The sequence below is a fragment of the Alexandromys fortis genome, unplaced genomic scaffold (assembly GCF_014885135.2).
Source record: "Alexandromys fortis isolate MF-2015 unplaced genomic scaffold, M_Fortis_MF-2015_v1.1 scaffold_47, whole genome shotgun sequence".
Lineage (NCBI taxonomy): Eukaryota > Metazoa > Chordata > Mammalia > Rodentia > Cricetidae > Alexandromys > Alexandromys fortis.
In genome coordinates, this window is record NW_026067957.1 from 6,300,439 (window position 1) to 6,323,544 (window position 23,106).

The window sequence follows — 23,106 nt, forward strand, 5'->3', positions numbered from 1 at the left end:
TAGATAGATAGATAGATAGATATAAACAAACACTTTGTTAAGACACCAGAAACACTCTGCAGTGGCTTCCCAGAGGGGCTGTCACCTGCTATCGGAAAATCAGTTCTACAGGCCAGTCGTCCAGAACAGTATTTACCAACCACACCTGACTAACCAGCATTTCAAATGTGACAGGATGACAAAGGACCAGAAATTTTTATTTTACTTCAGTTGATGGAATTTAAGTTCCTGAGATGGACTATGTAATAAAAGGTGTGGTGGCACAAGTCTGAAGTCCCAGCACTGAGAAAGCGGAAGTAAGGGAACAGAAGTTCAAAGTCAGCATGGGCTCTATGAAATTCTGATCAAACACAGACAAACAAAGTAAATTAAATAAATAAAATGGGTGTCTGATTAACTAGAACGCAGGCCAGGGTAGCTCCCTGGGGAAGAACATGATCTGGGCTCCATCCCCGGCACCAAAATATAAAACTCAAGAGTCCAAGAGTAAGAAAATAGAAATGAAGATTCCAAAGATAAGAATGTAGAAATAAGGAAATATAAAGTTGTAAGCCTAGGAGAATGACAGCAGGCTGTCAGCAGCTTTCTTGGCAGCTTGAGGATTAACTATTAACAGTGGGTTACTCAGCTTCACAACCCAGAGCTCTCTCTGTCTGCAAGGCTGAAGTGGCCTCTGCAAATTGAGGTCAGCTTTCAGATAACCCCTGAGCCACTCATGACCAGCAACTGATGTGAGTGAGCTGAGTTAGCTTTTAAAAGATAGGGTGGACCTGACTTTTTGGTTGTGCATTTTCCGATACCCTTCCTGCTACGTGAAACTGGCAGTATCAGGGGAAGTGCAGAGCTTTGGTAAACACCATCAGAAAAAGCCAGAAAGAGACAAAGGGCTAAATACAAACACTAGCTTAACAGAAAAACCCTGTTAATAGAAATTGAAAAAATAAAATAAAATAAAAGAAATTTGTATCTGAGTTTTACCTTGAGATTGTAAAAATTCTTTTGTTCATGCCTAATGCTTATTGCTTCTTGCTATAAAAAAGGGGGAGTTTGGAAACCGTCCATTGCCACAGCCTCGCAAGTCCATCTCCAGCTGTAGTCTTAGCTAGCTGATATGCTTTTTGTGCTACAAGGAGATTTTTTTTTAATTTTTTTATATTTTTTTTCCTGGAATAAAGTTTGTTTCTGGTGTAATAGTCTTTGGTGGTTTGTCCCCCATCTCGGCACGACCCCCGTGGACTCAACAAAAATCAAAGAAGACTCAAGGCTGGAGAGCTCCAGGCCAGCCTGTACTACAGAGTAAGACTGTCTCAACAAACAAACAAAGTTAGAAAACACCTGTGAAACAACTCCATGAATTTACTTTTTCAAATACAATGTTATGAAGTCTAAACACATATCAAATACTTCCGGAAAGAATTCTGTACCAAGTTGAGACACTGCTGTAAGTGTAAAAAGCACATTCAATATAAAATTTTGTGAGTTTTTATATTGAATAAATGTGAAAAATTATTATACTGGGATATCTTGGGTTAAATAAAATTCATTATTAAAGCTAGCATCACTTTTCCAATTTAAAATTACACATGTAGTTTGCATCACACTTCAAGTGCTGGTCTACAAAAATACAAATTCACTACATGGACATGATGGGAAGGTTATAAAACAATACTCATTCTATGAGATATTTACTTTAAGCTGGAAATGCCCGTGTTCCCACTAAAACCCAATCCTATTTACATGTGAAAGTACATACAATCAGGGAGGGGTTCTATGGAAGAAAAAGCCGTATTCCTAGAGTATTTCACAAATAAAACATAGAAAGAATATAAAATCAAATTAAAACTTACAACAGATATATAGAACTGTGAAGTCAGCATGTAACACTATGGGGTCAGCAGAACATAGCTAATGCCCCCGGATAACTTCTCAGAGGGTTTTAACCACTTAAGACCTGAGCAGACTGCATGACCTACTATTTTAGAGATGAAAAAAATATCACAGATCAATTGTGCTTCATTTAAAAAAAAAAGCATACATTAGCAAAAGTCATTAAAACTCATTTACATAAAAAGTAAAAAAGTTAAACCTCAAAGAACATAGAGAAATAAAGAACAAATTTAATAATATATAATGATACAAATGTAATCATTTTTAACGTTTTTTGTTTTTCCAGTTGGGTCTTGCTAAGAAGCGCCGTTCAACTGAAAATCCTCCTGCCTTAGTCTCCATAATGCTAGCTACAGACAAGAACCACCAGGACCTTTATCTATGGAAATGGCAATTTAAAAGGCTTGCGTTCCAGAAAACACTGACAGACTGAACTATTATTTCACATGTATAAGTGTTTTTCCTGCATAGGTGTATGCACTCCATGTATGTGCAGTGCCCCTAGAAGTCAGAAGAGAGATGGAGCCCCTGGAACTGGGGCGCACACCTTTAACAAATGGGAATACAGAGATTTTGTTTTTTGTTTTAGCACAAGCAGATCAAGAGCAGCATATTTTGAGGGGATTGTTACTTCGTTACTTCTGCTGGTTTTAACCACATTTGTATTTTGATCAAATCATATTTAAGGGATTTTCTCAGCAGTGTTCAGTCATTAAGGCTTTAGAGGAAAATGAATAAATCCTGTCCCTTTAAAAGGAAGGCTAGCAACTTGCTGAGGGGATTAGAGCACAAGGGCCTTTGGGAAGAGAGGAACACGCAATTCCCAAAAGTAAGTCTATAGTTCTCTCTGAAATCGCTTATTATGAGGTCATTTAAAAATAGAGCAGCCCCTATTCAACAAGAGGAATAAGCAGTCTAAGTTTTGATTGCCTGTTATGTACCAGACATTAAACAATCTCATTTGCTCCTATGATGCCTGCAAGACAGAGAATGACCCCATTTAACTAACAGTGAAACTGGCAAAGAGACTTGAAGTGATCTGTCTACGATGCACTACTTCATGCCCAAGCTGAGACATGAACTAATGACCAAAAACACAAGTACGGGCTCTGTCATTTCACCTGGCAGTGCTGAATCACATCCTCCTAAGCTTTGAAAACAGCTACAGCTTAACCCTGCGACTCAGAGCTGAAACTGTCCACACCTCAAAGGCCAGTATTTCAGAGACAGCAAAGTTAATCCTAAAATTAGGTAGACTTGCAAAGAAACTTGAACAACCAAAATAATCCTGAAGAATTCCCCATTTCAAAACTTAAAATACGCTGAGTGTGGCTGTGCATGCAATTCCAGCACTTGGAGGCAGAGGCGGGATGGGAGAGAGCTCAGTAACTAAGAGCATCTGCTGAGCTGCAAAGCACCCAGATCCAGTTCCCAGCATGTACTCAGTGGCTCACAACCATACTTATCTACTTACTTACTTAATTATTTTTATTTACTTTTTTAGTTTTTTAGTTTCTCAAGACAGGATTTCTCTGTGTAACCGCTATGACTGTCCTGGAACTCACTCTGTAGACCAGGCTGGCCTCGAACTCACAGAGATCCACCTGCCTCTGCCTCTCAAGAGTTGGGATTAAAGGCGTGTGCTACAGTTCTAGAGGGTCCATCTCTCATCTGAGTTCTAGGGGACTGCATATACATGAAGTACAAACACATATGCAGGAAAAATACTCATAAAATAAAAATAAATAAATTTTTAGAGAATAATTAAGTGCTGGAGGCAGAGGCAGGCAGATCTCTGTTAGTTCGAGGCCAGCCTAGTCTACAAGAGCTAGTTTCAGGACAGGCTCCAAAGCTACAGAGAAACCTTGTCTCCACCCCCCCCCCAAAAAAAAGGGTACAGAGATTTTTGACAATAGTGTCATTCAATAGGAAATTCAGAATATTCTCTTGAACTACTTGTGCTGGGACAACTATATGTCAACACATAAGAATGATGGCAGACTCTACCTAACACTAAAAAAACAAACTCAAGATGGATCAAAGACTATTTATTTAGCTCTAAATATAAAACCTTAACCATAAGTCACATAGAACAATTCATGTTAGGCAGTGGCTTCTCAAACACAATTATTAAAGGCATAAAAAACAAAATATAGGTAAGCCATGTGCTATCAACACTAAAAAACCTGCTACTGAGGAAAAAACAACTCACAGAACGCAAAGCCTGCAAAAATATCCTATAGAATAGGAGAAAGGAAAACCATACATTTGATAAAGATCGAACACTCTCACTACCCAGTAACTACAAACCTCAATTTGTAAAATAGGGGCAAAGGCTTGAACAGATAGTTCTTTAAAGAAATACAAATAGCAAAATACACATGTAAATATTTCCAGTGTTGTTTAGGCATTAAGGAAGTGAAAATCAAAAACACAGGGAGATACCACTTCAGTCTCCAGAGGACTCCTATCTATGAAATGAAATGTCTAGCAGCTGATGAATGGATGAATAAGATGTGGTAAGTGCATTCGTGGAATATTATCTAGGTAGGACATGAAGGACAACATGAACAGACTGGAAGGCTGACACAAGGGCCATGTATGTGGTTCCATCAGTAGTTTCCATCCTTCCTTTAACAGTTCCCCATGTTGTGGTGACCCCCAACCAAAAAATTATTTTTGTTGCTATTGCATAACTGTAACTTTGTTACTGTTACAAATCGCAATGTAAATATTTTTGGAGAAAGAGGTTTGACAAAGGGGTCTCAACCCGCAGGTTGAAAAGCACTGATTTATATGAAAATACAAAATGTTTCCATGGGAAAATCCATGGAAACAGAGAGATTAGTAGTTGCAAGGCATTGGTGGTGATGAGGAAGAGAGAAGGGCTGCTTGAATGCAGATAGAGCTTACTTTGTAGATGAAAATGTCCTCAAACTAGACGCCAGTGATATATGTGAAGGAATAAATGCTAAATAATTGTACACTCTAAAATGGTCAGATAGTACTTCTGGTATGTGCAAATAATTACAATTTGAAAAATAAACACATACACATAATTTTGAGAAAAACTATGAATAGTATTTCAGGTAACAAGCCAATGCATGTTCTCATGGCCAAGGCCTCCCTGTGTGTATGACAAACTTTTTCTAAAGTGGTCAGGATCAAACCCAGACCTTCCTTCTATGGGAGCAGTTACACCTACCTCCAATTACTCTAATATTGTTGTCCTTTGTCAAAATAGCTTCAGCATGGAAAACCAAAACTGGAATTCTCCTGCAGCCTCCAGTCCACATGATACATGGGTGATCCCTACAGGCATAATAAGACACTGCATTAATTCACAGCTCTAAATATGAACAGCCGGAGTAGGAGGCTATGGCTGTCCCCACTGCATACTTGCAACTAAACAGAACCATCACATTATGCCTCTTAACCTTTTCCCACACAATGAGCACAACTGTCTCAGTTACTTGCCTGAGGCCGTACAACTGTCAGGTGTAAATGGAGAATTCAATGTCAGCCTTCTTCCAGGGCCTTGCTAAGAAATCACATTTAGGTAAAGTTTTGCATAGTGCACACTTTAACTCTTTGAGAATGCTGGCCAATCCATTCCTTAAGTGAACTGAGATCTACTCCTAAGTATCACTCTCTGAGAAAACTCACACGATCACACAAGCCAGACCATAGACAGCAGGGCCAGGCTATTCCCTCCTGATCCAAAATTTCAACAGCCACACCCTGGCCAGGACACAAGTCTCAGAAACTGGGCAGCCTTGGACCTTGCCTTGAACTGCCAAAGCTTTACAATGAAGAAAGCAAATACTTTATTTAGTTTGTCCTCTGTTTTCTAGTAAAAGAAACATGGATTCTTGCTGTTCTTGATGTCAGAAGCAGACAAGAGTGTTGCTCTAAGTTAGCTTCTGATTGCTGTGTTAAAACAAAAAGACCAAAAACAGCTTGGGAAGAAAGGTTTTCTTTCAGCTTACATGTTCTGATAACAGTCCATCACTGAGGAATGGAAGCCAAGGCAGAAAACCAAGCAAGGCAGGAACCTGGAGGCAGGAACTGAAGTCTAGCCATGGAGGAGTGCTGCTTACTGGCTTACTTCTACTGGCTTGCTCAGTCTGCTTTCTTATTCAACCCAGGACCACCTTGGAGTGGACCCTTCTACATCAATCATTAATCAAGAAAATGCCTTCACAGACTTGCCTACAGACCAATCTGATGGAGGCATTTTCTCAATTGAAGGTCCCTCTTCCTAGACGGCCTTAACTTGTATTAAGTTGATAAAAAAAAAAAAAAAAAAAAAAAAAAAAAAAAANAAAAAAAAAAAAAAAAAAAAAAAAAAAAAAAAACCTAACCAATACAGTGCCATTTGTGAGAAATGGCATTTACAGAGTCTATTTAAAAAAAACAAGATGGATGTTTTGTGTAGTAATGAGGTGAGCAGGCCTGCTTTTTGTCTCGCCCAACTCCCACACGGCTAGCTTTATACCCCAAATAACAACACACAAATTGTATTCATTTAAACACTGATTGGCCCATTAGTTCTAGCCTCTTATTGGCTAGTTCTCACATCTTGATTAACCCATTTCTAATCATCTGTGTAGCACCACGAGGTGCTGGCTTACCAGGAAAGATTCATCATGTCTGACCTGGCAGCTGGCTCCATCACATCTGCCCTCACTTCCCTTCTTCCCAGCATTCTGTTCTGTCTACTCCACCCACCTATGTTCTGACCTATCAGGCCAAGCAGTTTCTTTATTAATTAACCAATGAAAGCAACAGATAGACAAATGACCTTCCCACATCAGTTTTGTTTGTTTTGTTTTTCAAGACACGGTTTCTCTGTATAACAGCCCTGGCTGTTCTAGAACTCTCTCTGTAGACTGGGCTGGCATCAAACTCACAGAGATCTGCCTGCCTCTGCCTCCTGAGTGCTGGGATTCAAGGCATGTGCCACCATTGCTCAGCACAAAATAGATTTTGTGTATGTGGTTTGTTCGCTTTTTGATCTTAAGCACATGTAAAATGTAGATATGAATTCCTCTTCTCTCCAAATACATTTTCTGCCCTACACCCCTTCTGTGTCAGTAGACACAGGAAAATAGGCAGAGTCTGGAAAGTAGCCAGAAGTCCTTAACAATCTGGCACTAGCTACAGGCTGGTACCATGGTGCCTTCACATCACAGACAATAGATTACACCGCAGTGAAGAAGGCCCGCAAGACTTGGCCACAATGAACAGATCCACAGCTGTGGAGAGCCCAGACCCTGGCTGTGGAAGGCAAATTCCTGACAGAGACTCTTTCCACTCATAGTCAATGAAAAGACAAAGAGAGAGATAAACTATTAAGGGAATCATTAGCAAAGTAACCTAAGAAGCACTTTAGGTAGATGTTAAGCTGTCGTTAAAAGCCATGTTCCCTGACAGAGGTCAATTTAAACAAAAAATAAACATCTTTTTCTTTTTAAAAAAAAAAAAAAGTGACATTCACACCAGGTACTAAAGGAAAAAAATTCAAATTGATTAGGAAACTAAAACTTGGAAGTTTACATCTTTTTTTATACCTGAAATTGGTATACATTACAAAATTTGCTTTGTTGGGTATGGAGGTTTATCTATTTCGTCTTATGTGTATAAATGTTTGTAGCATGTTTGTGTGCACACCACATATGTGCCTGTTGCCTTTGGAAGCCAGAAGGTGGTGTCAGACCGCCTAGAACTGGAGTTTCAGAATGTTGTAAGTTACTGCCTGGTCACTGAGAACTGAACCAGGGCCTCTGAAAGAGCAGCCAAAGTCCTTAACTGCAGAGCCATCTCTCCAGCCCCATAACAAAACATGTGAAAGATCCCTCCTGAAACAGACCAACTGTGTGGCTGACTTTATGAAATCCTAAGAACACACTCGCTCCTGGGAGGCAGACAGAGGCGTAAAGCAGTGCCAGCATCTTGCTGCTGTGCCTTCTTCACACAGTGCCCCATTAAAATGCCTTCCCTTGCTGCTGGCCTTTTAAGCTGACATAATGCCACCTTGCAGAATAGAAATTAAGATTACTAACTTGTTTTCAGTGACTAAAGAAACCTTACATCAAGTTCTTACATGGAAGTTTCCACGGCTACATCAAAGCTAGAGAACTTCTGTGTATTTGATATCTGAAATAATGCTATGTAAAATAAGGACAATGTCACAGTTAGCTTCAGTCATCACCACAACACACCTGGAAAAAGGGAATCTCAACTCTGGAATGTGAAGCCAACCATGACAGGCTATGTGGTGCTCCTAAGCCTGTGTCCAGGACTGTACTGCTTTAATAAAACCTGAGGATCTGATCAGACTTAACAGATGTCTATAAGCATACAACAACTCAACGGCTTTAGATGGTGTGAGCCCTTCTAACTTTTATACCTTCTTAAATATAAGCCTACTGCTCTAGATGTAAAGAAAACGACTTTTAGTTTTTGTACTAGTTGGTTTTTTGTTAGCTTGACACAAACCTAGTCATATCTGGGAGGAAGAAACCACAACTAAGACAATGACTCCGGCAGAATGTACTGTAGGCAAGCCTACAGAACATCTTAATTAGTGACTGAGGTAGCCCACTGCAGGCACTACCGCCCCGGGCAAGTGGTCCTGGGCCATATAAGAAAGCAGGCTGAACAAATATGAGTGACAAAGACAGTGAGCAGTGCTCCTCTAAGTCTTCTGCTTCAGTTCCTGCCTGTAGGTGCCTGTGGCTTCCTGCCTCCAGTTCCTGCACTGACTTCCCTTCACTGTAGACCTGTGATCTGGACATATAAGCTGAAATAAACCCTTCCTCCCCATATTGCCTTAGGTCATGGTGTTTTATCACATTATCAGAAACCCTAAGTCAGCTTCTCAGGGTATAAAGCAAGTATCTGATAAACCGGGACATTAGCTGATGAAACCAGAGTAACCACAAAAAAATAATAGGAGTCTGCAAAAATTCTATGGATTTAGATGAACGTTGGGAAGAGAACAGCCTGTATTTTCCATAAAATCTATTAGATATTTAACATTTCAACTACGAATATAGGCCAACAGTCACAGTGGTATTGGATTTTCCATGCTCACCACCTAAGCCTCTACTGAGAGATTAAAAAAAAAAGAGTGGAAGAACAATTTTGGTTGGCGTTTAAAATTTTGTAAAATGAGTAAAAGACAGTACCCTGAGAGCAAAATGGTACATGAAGGCAGAGGGAATTGCCCATCTAATTATCTGAAAGGGAGTGACCCAAATACACTGTCAAATCATTATAATTTGCTATGAACCTAATGACGGTCATAAGTCTTTCCTCAAAACTTAATTAATGCTTCAATTATTTTTCGAACTCTATTGACTTCTATCTTATAAAGTCTACAGTGAATGCAGTAACCAATGCCTTACATTTATATGGTGCTTCACACTTTACCAAGTAATTTCATACATAGTATTTGAACCTAATCACATTCCTTCCAATTAGCCTGGCAGTTACTCAGGTTATAGAGTACATATTCTAAAAGAATAAGAAACACATCTTAAAATAGGAGCAGTGACTCATTCATACCTATAATCCCAAGCACTCAGCAAGCTGAGGCAGGAGGATTGCTATGCATTTGAGGCCAGGATGGGTTACCTAGTGAATTTCAGGACACCCTGACCTCCAGATTGCGATTAGGTGTTTATTTGTTTACAAATATATATGCATACATTTGTGTGTATATACATTTATAAAAGGATAATAAAGAAAAAGACATGAATTTGGAGAGGGAGAAATGATGTAAATACGGTAAATACATGAAAGTTTAAAATATATTTTAGTAAGCTATATTAACATTAAATCGGCTTAATAATTAAATAAGTTATCTCAACAATAAATCAGCTTTTCTCTTTTGTATCATGCAAAAACACAAAAAGTAAAACCCTTCAAAATCCAGGAGGGCTAAGCTCAGACCTCAACCCATCTCTTCTCTGTAAGGGCTCTTGAAGATCTTTGAATGAGTTTAACAAAGTAGAAACAACATCTTCAAATTAAAATCTTTCAATCTCTACATTACATGAGCCACTCCACCATCTCCCAGAGCTGCACTTGGCAATGTTAATCATTTTCATTATGAGGATTCAGCAATCAAGAAAACTGACTCTTGCAGGGAGGTGGTCGTGGTGCCTGCCTTTAATTCTAGCACTTGGGAAACAGAAGCAGATGGATCTCTGTGAGTTCAAGGCCGTCTTGGTCTACAAAGCAAGTTCCAGGACAGCCAGGACTGTAACACAGAGAAACTCTATCTGGGAAAAAAAAAAAAAGAGGAAGTTGACTCTTAACCTAAAACTCCAGAGAGCCAGCGCCACAGGCTGCAGAACTCTCACATCCTTGTGGGAGTTGCTGAGGCTTTTTATATCATCACTGCTCTAGAGTTGTAAGGGATTTTGGGAAAACTAGTATAGTCAAGGTCAGAGCTCAGGATCATAACTTTTTATCCGTCTCTAAAACTTTCAAAATCTCAAATTTTCAAATTATTAAACACTGCGGTCAGAGTGAACCTGGCACGAGGCTGGCAAGGTGGCTCCATGCTGGTCACCACACGTGACCTGAGTTCGAGTCCCAGAACCCACATGGTGGAAGGGCAGAACAGACTCCAGCAAGCTGTGCTCTGGCCTCCACTGCATGGCAGCATGTGTGCCCCACCCCCAACACACATGAACACTAAAATAAATAAATGTAAAAAAAAATTTTAAGTTCACACAATGGGGCCAGGGAGATGGTTAAACAGGTAAATGTACTTACTTGTAAGCCTGGCGACCTGAGTTCAATCCCAAAACCCACAAGAAAAGAAAAAAAGCCAGATGCAGGGACTAGAGAGATGGCTCTACAGTTAAGAGAGCTTCCTGCTCCCGCAGAGGACCCAGGTTTATTTCCCAGCTGCAACTTCTGTAACCCCAGCTCCAGGGGATCCTATGCTCTCTGGTCTCCTCAGGAACCTGCAGGCCGATGGTGCATATAAACTCAAGCAGGCACATGCAAGCCTTTGAAAATATGTAAGTATATTGTTTCAAAGCCAGATGTAGTGGGAGCACAATATGAATGAGACCCTACCTCAAAAACAAAGTGGAAAAAGGAAAAAAAAACAAAAACAAACGAATAAATAAATAAATAAATAAATAAATAAATAAACAAACCACAAGCTCACCCGAGCTCCTACCTGAACTTTACAACATCTAAAGCTGATATTCTCTCACAAGTCTGGAAACATACAGCCCAGCCTTTACATTTCTGAGAGCTGAAGGGGAAGTGAATAACAGGATGTTGACTTCAGTCACAGGGGGACAACACCAGACAGGGATGCTGGCTATGAGCAAGAGAAGCAACTTTCCACCCCAAGGGCTTGCTATGACTTACTCTTGGTTTACCAGGTCCTCATCCTCTGAGGATGATGCTGTTTCCTCCAGGTCCCGGGCCATCACAACTGGCATTTCCTTTAGGGTTTGTCATGCAGTCAACAGACAGAGGCCTCAGAGACCTTTCTTCCTTGCAGTTTCACTGGATCAGACAATTTGGATAGCACAGACTCCTGCGAGAAAGTCAGAGGATTTCAAATATAATGCAGATAGGCACTTCAGGGTTTTGGGCACAATCTTTAAAAACAAATGAAAAGGAATATATTCCTAAATATTATCCAAACTCTAGAGGCTCACTTTCTGCCACTGTGCCCCTCAAATGCCATAAAAACCAAAATTATTTTTTCTTTTCTTTTGGTTTTTTGAGACAGGGTTTCTCTGAGTAGCCCTAGCTCTCCTGGAACTCAATCTGGAGAACAGGTTGGCCTCAAACTCTGAGCTCCACCTGCCTTTGTCCCCCCCCCCCCCACCCCTTAGTGCTGGGATTAAAGGCATGTACCACCACATCCAGCTTAAGATTTTTTTCAAACACAGTGTTTCTGCTGTATCTAAAAGCTATTACTAAATTTGAGTTCCTCACTTTTCATATATGGCAAATGTAGCATGCACCAAAATGGACGGCTTTAGGGCACTCTGACATGGATAGCTGACAGCCTAAATTTAGACAAGTCTTTGCTAGACGAATCCGATGAAAATCAAAGCAAAAAGTCAAGGTCCACAACACTTGTGGCTATTTATACAGACTCTGTCACAAGCAAACAAACATGGCGCTATGTTTCTAGGAAAACCAATTCAACTTAACTTTTAATAAAAGTGTAAAGAAAATTTTTCCTCTCACCAGGAATGACAAACAGTTGGGGAGTAGGGAGCCAAACACTCTTAATAATTATTCTGTTACTAAAAAAAAATTACACATTTTAATTCAAACCTAAAGTAGACATTAAAAACTGGACATTTTCAACTCTGCATTTTTAACTTCAAACTTTCTATGGAGGAAAACTTCATGTTCGCTGTTTTAGAAGAAATAGAAACACATAGGAAAAACGCTCGTTACTCAGAGATAATCTATTTGGGACAATTTTCCAAACTTCTGCTTGTCTATGCATACACATGACCAAGCAAACGAAACAACTGCAGCAGGCGGCAACAGCTACACATCTTCAGCAGAAATCGACAGCATCTGGCAACCTCAATGATTCTTTTCGGATGATTCCTAAAGGGATTTCTCGATTTTTCCCAAAATGCTTAAGCGTCTTTTAAGTTAAACTAAAACCTCCAAGCAAGAAGGATGGCCACCTTCCCTTGGCTCCTTGACGAGAAAGACAGACAGGGTGCTCTGACGATTAGAGACACTATGCCCAAGGAAGTCCTTGTCCCTCCGGGGATCTGCCGCCTGCTCCACCCCAGCTCACCCCCAACCCTAGGCAGCTCCGCAGGTGCTACGCTGGCAAGGACGCGGCTACTGTGCCGCAGCGCTTCAGACTAGCACGCCCGGAAGCCAACAGCTGCTCCGGGGCTCGGAGGGAAGCGCAGCCGCGGCCACCCAGCCTTGGGGCGTACCTCCCCGGAGCGCGCCCTGCAGGCGTTTACCTGTCTCATCTTCTCAGGGCTCGGGGCTGGCTGGCGGGGACCGCGCTCTGCTTCACCTCCCTCCTCCTTCCCCAGTCGGAATCAACGCAGCCGCGGAAGGCTGCTTCCCCCGTTACTACAACAACCAACAAGCAACCGCCCGCTCGGAGCCACTGCGCAGGCGCCTGCCAGCGGCGCGAACAACGCTCGACTGCGGGCGCGGACGGATGGCGTCATCACGGCGCGCCCGGGCGCCGGCGTAGAGCCAGGCTGTCTCCAGAAGGATTTCTTGGCTCCTCTACTTTTCGCGTTTTCCCCACCCCTAAAAGGCTGACTCCAAACCCAGAGTTCCGCCGCGCTCTACAGAAGGGTTTACCGCGTGAGCGGCGCAGCGGGGAGAGGCTTAGGCGTCAGCAACCGCTGATTGGCAGCAAAGGGGTTCACTCCCTATCGCCTGCTCGAACTGAACGAGCCCAGCCAATCGGAGCGAGGACTGACAGGAACGACCCAATCCTAGAGCTGGACTGAGGTTGGGGGCGGGGACAGTGGTCCGAGTGGACTTGGGACTGGTGCTGTCCTGGGGGAGCTGGGTTGTGGATGCTGCTGGTTCTCGTGCTGCAGTACTGGGTCGTCAGGTAGGAGAATGTGGAATGGGATGTAGGTATCCGTTTTGCATACGAATGAGACTATCTGAAGAATTTAGGAAAGTGGGGGTTGCCTGGAAAGCTACCTTTTGGGAGGGGAAGGAATCTAGAAACGATAACCAAGGGGGTGCTAGGAAAATGGAGAGCGTTTGCTAAATTCTGGGGACGGGTGAATGAATGAACGAGCAGTCACTTTGAACCTAGCTCTGTGCAGAGAGCTTTCTCGTTTTCTCGTGTAATTCTCCAGTAACCCTTGAGATAAATGTTTGTATCCCCAATTTACGGATGAGAAAACTGGGGCTGTGGAGTCTCAGTGACTTGCCTGAGACCCCAGAGCTGAGTAATGGAGCTAGGATAGGAATCCCTCTTTCCTGATTGCTAATTAGCAGTGCATCAACGCTGAACTGGGTCTGGACAAAATTTGGAAATTGATACTGTAAACCCCGCCCCTCCCATCACCTCAAAACTCCAGGGAAATGGTTTTGAGGAATTGGTAGAGCAATACGGAAATACACTGGTTGTGTCTTCATCAGCTCTCTACTGAGATTTCTAAGATCTGTAGAATGGAAGGCATACAGTCTGCGTTCTATTGAAAGGGAGTATGTGTGAAGGTGCAGCTTTTTTAACTAAGTCAAATTGAGTCTGCTGTTGACAAAATAAAGAGAAGTGGATCTTGGCCTAGGCTGTGAATGTCTGTGAGGGCCAGAGACTCGATAGACTGAGAAAGTCTGTGTTTGGAGCCTCTGTTTCCCCTGGATTCACCATTCTTCTCCTGATGCCCTGTTTAGTTGGATTTTGGTCACTTCACTTTACTATCGGTGCTGAGTAGTGTGGAATCATACGAAAACATACTACCACAGTGATAAAGGCAGCCAGGTAGTTTCTTACAGCTTTCAGGACAAAGAACTTAGCCTGACAACAGATCAATGAAGGGCCAAAATTATGATGATCATGATATATTTATCTCTGTGGGCTTCATTTAGATCAAACTGATGGAAATCACTACTCAACAAGGCTTGATCTAAAAAAAGGTGTAGAAACTCGCTCTTCTACCATCTGAAGACAACAGTGTTTCTGGTGTGTTTAGCTTCCTCAAAAACAATGGGAACTTGGCTGTGCATAGTGGTACACATCTTTAGTTCCAGCACTCAGGAGAAAGAGACGGATGAATCTCTGTGAGTTCAAGGCCAGTCTGGTCTATATAATGAGTTCCAGACCAGCCAGGGCTACATAGTAAAACCCTGGATCAAAACAAGTAAATAAATATTTTTTTAAGATGGGAACTTCATCAAAATATTCGTCGGGAGGTAGTATTTACAGAGTCATTTCAACAGGCCATGGCACTCTGCTATGTATTAGCTATGTGACCTAAGCAAATCACTTAGCTACTAGTTCTGAGCGCCATCTGTAAAATGGAAATACTAGTAGTGCCTGCCTATGGTGATATAGGTAGTGAGTGAAATACAATGTTAGATACGTGGGGCAAGTATAGGGCACCAGTTCCCCCTAACTGATAACTAGTGTAGTTTTTCTTGCAGCCCAACACCAAGCCAAGGAAGTTTGTTTAAAAAAAAAAAAAATCTTTTTAGATTGTTTTAGTTTATGTAACACTATGTATCTGGGAACCAAGCAGAGGGAAACTAAGAATACCAGTTGGTCAACCACACCATAGCTTCCACTCACATGGACAGTACAGCTTCTATAAGTTTGGAAGTATGTCATCAGTATCCAGGTATCCGAGTAGATTTAGAACCACCTTTGAGCCACTTGCATTGTAAAGGAATGGCATGAAGAGATGAAGACACAGTACTGATTCCAGGCCAGGGGATGGAATGCTGGCTCACAGCAGTACTGTGCTTTGGGGGATGACTTAACTTCGTGCTGCGAGGTCACCGTTCACTCACCCTCACTACAGTGGCTGAGCACTGGCAGCAGCACAGGCTTCACCCAGAAACCCATTCTGTCGCTTTATAGAAATATTAGTCTACCCCATTTCTTTCCTGCTAGAATTCCCACCCATTGCATTCTTTTCTAGCCTCAGTCACTCTGAACAGAGTTCAGCATTCCTCCACGTAGGGCAGGTGTTCCTAGGCATCATGTCAAGTGAAAGCGCTGTGGCAAGAAAACAGGGTTGCTCCAGAGGACGCCAGGAGGAGTCTGTGACGTGTTCCGCCAGCGTCCCTCGGACCAGCTCTTGCGAGTGGGACGCAGACTAACCCCGGAGGTGAGAGAGCCGTGGTAGATGAGGAAGTACCTTCATTTTGTCCTCTTTGTTTCCAAGGCAGCGCTCCCTCTCTGTGAGGGGAATCATGAGCCGCTTCCTGAACGTGTTACGAAGCTGGCTGGTTATGGTGTCCATCATAGCCATGGGGAACACGCTCCAGAGCTTCCGAGACCACACCTTTCTCTATGAGAAGCTCTACACTGGCAAGCCAAACCTTGGTAAGAAGTCAAAAGAACATGCCTGTGATCCTAGCGCCCAAGAGGATAGGGCAAGAAGATTGAGAGTTCAAAGCCAGACTGGTCAATTTGATGAGACCCTATATCAAGAAATAAATGTATTGTCGGGCATGGTGGCGCGCACCTTTAATCCCAGCATTGGGAAGGCAGAAGCAGAACTCTGCAAAATTGAGGCCAACCTGGTCTATAAAGTGAGTTCCGGGACAGCCAGGGCTGTTACACAGAGAAACCCTGTCTCAACCTCTTGCTCCCCCCACCAAAAAAAATTAATTAATTAGAATAACAAAAAGAAAATTATGTAAAGAAATGTATTCTGTGTAGCACTGGCCTACCTGTTAATTCCCCAATTGGGCTATAGATCTGAACAAAGCAGGCTACTTAGTCTATGAAAACACAGACACTTCTTTCCATCTCCAAATCTAATCATTCGAACCTGCCTGGGACTCTACTTCTAGAAATATCCCGCTGGTTCTGTTGTCTAATCCAGTCTTGGTAGCCACTAGAGAAATAGAATGTGTGGGAAGCACTTGACCCTTTTTTCCCCCGTTATCTCTGGACACCCCTTCATTCGGTTGACACTACCCTGGACAATGGATGTGTTCAGATTCTCCTGCATAAAGACAAGCAAGGAAATAGAGTGACATATTGACTCTGGGGTGCTATTCGAAAGCCATAAATAGACGTTTTACTGTTTCTCAGTGCCCTCATCAGAAATCAGGGCACGGCACACATGGCCCATCATCTGTGTAACAGGTAGACAGTTACCTAGCCAAGATTTTCCCAAACTGAGCTCTGGTTCAAGTGAATACTCCAAATCCCTCCAGATTGCTCTCTGAAAGTAAACCTTCCAGCTCACACTGACCTTTCCCGACTCACGAAGCTCTCCACGGCGTATCTGTTCTCTGCAGCTGGCACTTGGCGCCATTGGCACGGGGGTACTTGGAGCTGCATCTCTGATTGACAGCAGCTCTGTACATTTATAGCTAACCCAGATCCAGGCTCTGACCTACTCATTCCTCTGCAGCGCGTAGGTAGGAATGAAACTAAGTAGGCTGAGGCTCACTTTGAACAAAGTTCAGATATAATGGGCGTCAAGGCCCTGGGGATGTGAGCAGGAAGGACTCTTTCTTGCTGCTCAGTTGCTGTCCCAGGTAGTCGTGGAACTTGTATAGTTGCATATCACAGACTATTAGAAATTATCTGGAAGTGGAGAGGGCATCTTCTTGCCCAGAGAGAGAGAGAGAGAGAGTGAGCATGTGCACATGTATGTTGGCAGAATAGTGCTCTAGTGGCCCAGACATGTAAACTTTCACTTGATCCTTGTCAGGTTTTGAGTATATCACACTAAAGGAATTTCTTCGGTCTTCATTAGAAAAGCCATGAACTTGGTTTCTAAAGAATGTGTGGCCAAATGGCTGATGTTACAGATATTTTCTCATTACGCTCTAAAAGGTCCTTGGTGTGAATTTAGCAGAGTTTATCTGCATTTCCAAAGGCAAACGAGTTTTTTTTTGTTTGTTTGTTTGTTTTGTTTTGTTTTTGTTTTTCGAGACAGGGTTTCTCTGTGGCTTTGGAGCCTGTCCTGGAACTAGCTCTGTAGACCAGGCTGGTCTCGAACTCACAGATATCCGCCTGCCTCTGCCTCCCGAGTGCTGGGATTGGCGTGCGCCACCACCGCCCGGCTGGCAAACGAGTTTTTTAAGCCCAAGTGAAAGTTAAAAAACTTCTCGGTTGTCGACTTTGTTCATTGATTCCCACCCCACCCCAAGTGCTGGGAGTCAAACCCAGGACGCCTTATCCGGCATGCTGGGCAAGTGCTTAACAACTGAACTACTCCCAGATTTTTTTTTTAATAAGAAAAGAAAATTTCTATAAGAGATCAGCAAAAGAACTGTTTTGCAGTTTGAACATTTGAAATCCACAGGGTGCTTCAGTTCACTGGCTCTACAGTTAAGTTATGCAAGCAGGGCGTTTCTAGAAAGTACTCATGACTAGAGAATCTGATAAAACTCATGAGGTGTCCAGAGCGTGGGGATTTTATAAAACTCCTTCGGGTGACACAGAAAGTGCCACTGTTACAGGGAAATGTGACTTGAATCTTCAAGGCAAGCTATTTAGTTCAGCAGTCTCACGATCAAGCTACCAAGAGCAGAGACCCCAGAACCCCCAGAGAGGTAGTATTTTTACACTTCTGTGTGCACAAGAAGCCATCCTGGTTTGCGCATCATCACAACAGAGCAGATCTGAGACCTCTGGAAGCCCACGCCTTGAACACATCTATGCTGGTACTGGCGTCTGGTCTCTAGCAGTCTACAAAGGCTGTCGGTCCTGCTAGGCATCTGTGTGTTCAGACCATCTCTGCAGCATTCCCTTCCAACTGTAGGCATCCAAAGTGGATGGAGCAGCACTCAGAATTCCTTCCATTCCGCTCCTCAGGGGCCCCCACAGGGAGGTCAGGCTGGGCTACCGTCTGTCTCACCAGGGAAGTAGACTAGCTTAGGGCAAAGCTCACTTCGGCCCTCCCCTTCTCACCACTCTCGTTCTTTGCTACACAGTGAATGGCCTCCAAGCCCGGACCTTTGGGATCTGGACGCTGCTCTCGTCGGTGATTCGCTGCCTCTGTGCCATTGACATCCACAACAAAACGTATGTCAGGAAAGAAGGCCTTTGGCTTCCTTTTGTTGCCAGTCAGGCTCCACGCATGTGCATTGCCCTGCTCTTGTGACCTGTTAAATCACTACGGCATTAGCATAGAGTATAGAAAATGAGAGTCCTGCCGCACCATTCCTTCAGGGCCTGAAATGCCTTTAGGCCTGACAGAGCATAGCAAATGACATTGCCATTGACTAGTGGCCTGCATCGGATGTCTTGACTGGAACCCACCTCTCCTATAGAACTAGAATGCTGTGCTCAGTTTAGTCTTGGCGTATTGTTTTCAAAGTGCTGCTGGATCAAATGAAGGCCCTTGAGTACAGTCAATATATCCTCTAGCCCTGAACTACATCCCTAGTTCCATACATACGTTTTGCACAATCCTCATTAATCAGGAACGACCAGAAATCCATGAAAAGAGAGAAACTCACAAGTAAGCTGAAAGAGGCCCATGAAGAAGTCAGTCAGTATGGGAAACATGTGTGCTGCCTCTCCAAAGAGTAAGGTGAAAATAAACAGGGGCAGGCCATCCTAGCCTCTTTTCTAGATGATGCCATACCCAGTCCTGGCCACTGGAGGGGGCTCAAGCTCTCTTCCCGGCAGTAATCACTATCTAGGTTGAAGCTGCCATTGCTCAATTCACTGGGTGAAGCTGTCAAAGGGCCAACCTTACACTGAAATCTTTTTATCTTGTCCCTCCCCCTCAGCATCTGGGGAAGAGAGAAAGCAACAAGATTTATGGCTCCTCTCTGGTTTTTCCAGGAGCTTTCACCTACATGACCTTGCCTCAGTCTCTCAGCAGCCCCTGGGGAGAGAAGGTAGTGATTTTCATTACTGGTTTTGTAATATAAATATTAAAAACTCAATTAACTTAAGCAGAGGGAGACCGACTCAAGTGGGATTTGAAGCAAAATTATTAGCCATTTGATCTTTCCATCTTTATTTTTAATTTTTTTTTTTAAACTTGAAACTGGATTACATGTCCTAGATTGGACACATATTTTTAGAAGCAGTATGGTTTAGTGGAAACTGCCTGGGGTCAAGAATGAAAGCAAGGAAAACACATTCTGCTCTCAGAGTTGCCGGCAGCCGGGTTGTCTGCTCTCATCTATAAAATGATAATAGATCGCTGTTCTACCTCTCTGGGTGAATGAGAAGACGGGAGGGTGGGATAATCATTTTGAAGACCCAGGTATAAGGGCGGCAGCTTCTGTTTGCTGTGCTCGGAGAGCGAACAGAAGTTCATTCTCACCCTCACCCCTCAGAGTTTTCCCGCCTCCAGCCCAGAGCAGTTGCAAATGCTGAGTTAATGTTTCCAGTCACTTCTAGCTTAGGACTTTGATCCATTGCCCTCTGACATGCGGCCTGAGCTTATTCCCTCCCTAACCAGAAACACACAGACACACACACGCACCACACACACGCACCAGCATGGTAAAAGCCAATTTAAGACACTGGGTACTTTTGAAAAGGGGAGGGAGAAGGCAGTCAGGGTAGGCTAAGGGTGCACAGATGTTTCCACTTCTGTAATGTTTATTTCTTTGTAATATAAAAGTATCCACCTGGGGATCTAGCTCAGAATCAGAATGCTCACCTGGCATTCATTAGTCCCTGAGTGTGATCCCCAGAACTGAAAAGAACCAAAAGTGTCCAAATGTGAAAACCAGTAGCTACAGCTGAGTCTTGGTCACACTGTGCTTCGTTAGTTTACTTGGAGTGTATCCTAATTTTTTTTCACAGTTTACAAAAACAGATACCTGAAATTCAGGTGGTCAGCCACCATCTCATCGTCAAAACCGAGGAGCAAGTTCTCTTCCTCTGGATTTGCTGTGTGACCTCCCCAGACCAGATTTTAGGCCAAGACATAAACTAACAAACATGTACTGCAAGAGCATCTGAGGGCCTCTTGCCGCTTAAAACACTCATTTACTGTTCCATCACACAGCACTGGCTGGCTCGTGGCCAGACACCTGCTAGGGTAGGCTTCGGCTAGAGTCTGTCAGCTGGCACTGAGCACGTGAGTATGTTTGATCCAGAACTGCTACACGGCCCAAGTCTACCATCCAGATTCTCATGGTGACTTCTCTCTACCTTGCTAAGTCATAGGGCCCACTGTGACTGCTTGGCCCATGCCTCAGAGGTCTCTAGTTTTGCCCCAGGAGAGTAGAACTTGGTGTGATTAAATAGCCAGGTGTTTCTAAGGAATGTGTCACTGTGTCCAGTCAGCCGACACCCTCTGCAGTGCTGCACCAAACACGTAGTCACTTTGGTTCCCATCTCTGTCCCTTACAGACTCTACCACATCACACTGTGGACCTTCTTCCTCGCCTTGGGACACTTCCTCTCAGAGTTGTTCGTATTTGGAACAGCAGCTCCCACAGTTGGTGTGCTGGCACCCCTGATGGTGGCAAGTAAGCACCAAGCCACCCTAAACCCCCTGCGGTAGTGAACCCTGCGGCGGTGGGGCTGGTGCGGAGCACAGGTGTGTTGGACTTGTGGGGTGCAGTTTTTAATAGCCACCGCTAATCTTCTCTCTGTGTTGAAGGTCTCTCCATCCTGGGTATGCTGGTTGGGCTCCGGTATCTAGAGGCAGAACCAGGATCCATACAGAAGAAGAGAAACTGAAACTGAGGCCTGCCTTGCCACGTCCAAAACATCGTTGTTTTCCGCATTGGCTGTCTTCGTTCTTCATCCTCTGTCCTTAAATCATTTCTTTTCAGCTGTGTCCTTAGTTCCTTCATCTAAGTTCAGCATCTTTAGCTTTTGGGGTTTGGGGTTTTTAATGTTTTTAAATATTTAAGATGTTCATACAGAAAACCTATGTAACACACACACATATATATATATATATATATATAATTTAGAGTCATCTAAGAAATATTCTGTTACATTAATCAAAGTTAAGAAATCCTCAGAAGCCCCCACACACACGCCCATGTGCCCTCCCCTAGCTGGCTCCCTTTTCTGGTCTTTCATTTTTTCTGTTTATCGCCGTTCCTTGCTTTGACTTGTGTGGTGGGAACATGAGAACTGTGAACTCAAGCTGCTGCCTGCCCGGAGCAGCTGCGACCAAGGGCTGCTTCCAGGGATTGTCCACACATACGGGCTTCTTTCTGCTGCTGGACCCCAAGACTCTGACCATCCAAGGGACAGGCAGCTCTTCCGAGAAGGGCTGCCCTCCGTGTGAGCAGGACCAGGCTTCTCTTTTATCTACAGCTGGATAAAGGTTGGAAGAGTCTGGACTGTTTTTAGACCTTTCGGTCAGTTGTATTTGTGTAATGCATTTTATAATAAATAGAAAGACCTTCTATTCTGATCAGTCATTGTACTTTGACCTTTCCTAAGGGCCTCTTACCCTCCATGAGCCCCAACACCAGAGCCGCGGAGCTGTCTGCGTCTTTCTGTCCACTGCAGAGAGTAGGGCGGCTCAAGGCCCTGGAAAGCCTGGCTGCCGCTAGCTCCTCATGGTCGCTTGCTTACTTGTCTTCTTGATGCCACATCTTCCCTTCTTCCTGCTTCACCTTCAGGATTCTACATCGACAGCGCAACAGTGATGGCCCTTTCCCATTCTCTTCCCAAAGAAGTAGATTCCTGAGCACAGATACCGAAGGTAGAATGAAGCAGCCTAGGAGGAACAGCCATGAGGGTGTAAGGAATCTAGGTCAATGTCAATGCCTCCATGTGAACAGCACTTCCTCTGAGCACTGCTCCAGAGTGGCCACCGACACTGTATATTCAGCAAGCTAGTCACTGTTTCAACAAACGCCTATGAGCATTTTTCCATGTTAGATCCTCAGGATGGAGACGTGAACAACATAGACAAGGCCATGGGCCTCACACAGTCAGGATAACAGGTTCCACGAAACAGCCAAGAACTTGAGACAATTCTGTAAGGAAGCAGGTGTTTGAATCAAGAAGCAGAGGGAGGAACTATTGTGGAATTATCTCTGTGCACTGTGAAGATGTGTCCCTTGGAATGGCTTAATAAAAAGCTAAATGGCCAATAGCTAGACAGGACTTTGGGAGCAGAGAGGATGCTGGGAAGAAGGAATGCAGAGCAAGCAGCATAGGCATTACAAAGGCAAGGTAACTGAGCCTCATAAAAGGGCACAGATAGGGGATAATTTAAGTCATAAGACCAAGCTTTCATAATAAGTCTCCATGTGGTTATTTGGGAACTGGCTGGCAGGACAGAAAAAGACAGGGGCTGGAGAGATGGCTCAGTGGTTAAGAGCATTGCCTGCTCTTCCAAAGGTCCTGAGTTCAATTCCCAGCAACCACATGGTAGCTCACAACCATCTGTAAAGAGGTCTGGCACCCTCTTCTGGCCTTCGGGCATACAGACAGAATATTGTATACATAATAAATAAATAAATAAATATTAAAAAAAAAAAGACAATAGATCCTAAACAGATCAGAAAGATCTTCCCGAACTGGAGGGCTTCAGCTGAGACTCAAATGCCCAGAAGGTAGATGTTGAGCATTTAGGGTAA

At 43.4% G+C, this 23,106-nt stretch overlaps 2 protein-coding genes across 18 annotated transcripts in view; one reads left to right on the forward strand and one right to left on the reverse strand.

Annotated features, from left to right (window-relative positions):
* Ttll5 (tubulin tyrosine ligase like 5) overlaps positions 1-13,019 on the reverse strand; it is a 246,248-nt gene extending 233,229 nt beyond the window's left edge. For 12 of the 15 annotated variants that reach the window (XM_050152436.1, XM_050152435.1, XM_050152443.1 and 9 more), the window contains exons 1-3: positions 12,879-13,019; positions 11,290-11,461; positions 5,093-5,199 (exon numbers count right to left, since the gene is read on the reverse strand). In XM_050152436.1, coding sequence (XP_050008393.1) covers positions 5,093-5,199; positions 11,290-11,363 — 181 coding nt within the window. In that variant the 5' untranslated portion in view covers positions 11,364-11,461; positions 12,879-13,019. Of the gene's footprint in view, positions 1-5,092; positions 5,200-11,289; positions 11,462-12,878 lie in introns of those variants that run through there. The other 3 variants (XM_050152439.1, XM_050152440.1, XM_050152441.1) reach the window with 2 other exon arrangements.
* Positions 13,020-13,351: 332 nt separating this feature from the next.
* On the forward strand, positions 13,352-21,921 carry Erg28 (ergosterol biosynthesis 28 homolog). 3 transcript variants are annotated; one of them, XM_050152452.1, is made up of 6 exons: positions 13,352-13,492; positions 15,783-15,943; positions 18,517-18,607; positions 19,376-19,431; positions 20,906-21,024; positions 21,159-21,307. In XM_050152452.1, the coding sequence occupies exons 1-5, from the start codon at positions 13,455-13,457 to the stop codon at positions 21,013-21,015; spliced, it is 456 nt and encodes a 151-aa protein (XP_050008409.1). In that variant the 5' UTR covers positions 13,352-13,454; the 3' UTR covers positions 21,016-21,024; positions 21,159-21,307. The 3 variants fall into 3 exon arrangements, with proteins under 3 accessions (XP_050008409.1, XP_050008408.1, XP_050008410.1); XM_050152451.1 differs by lacking the exon at positions 19,376-19,431 and having other exon boundaries at positions 21,159-21,921; XM_050152453.1 differs by lacking the exons at positions 19,376-19,431; positions 20,906-21,024 and having other exon boundaries at positions 21,159-21,921.
* The last annotated feature ends 1,185 nt before the right edge of the window (positions 21,922-23,106 follow it).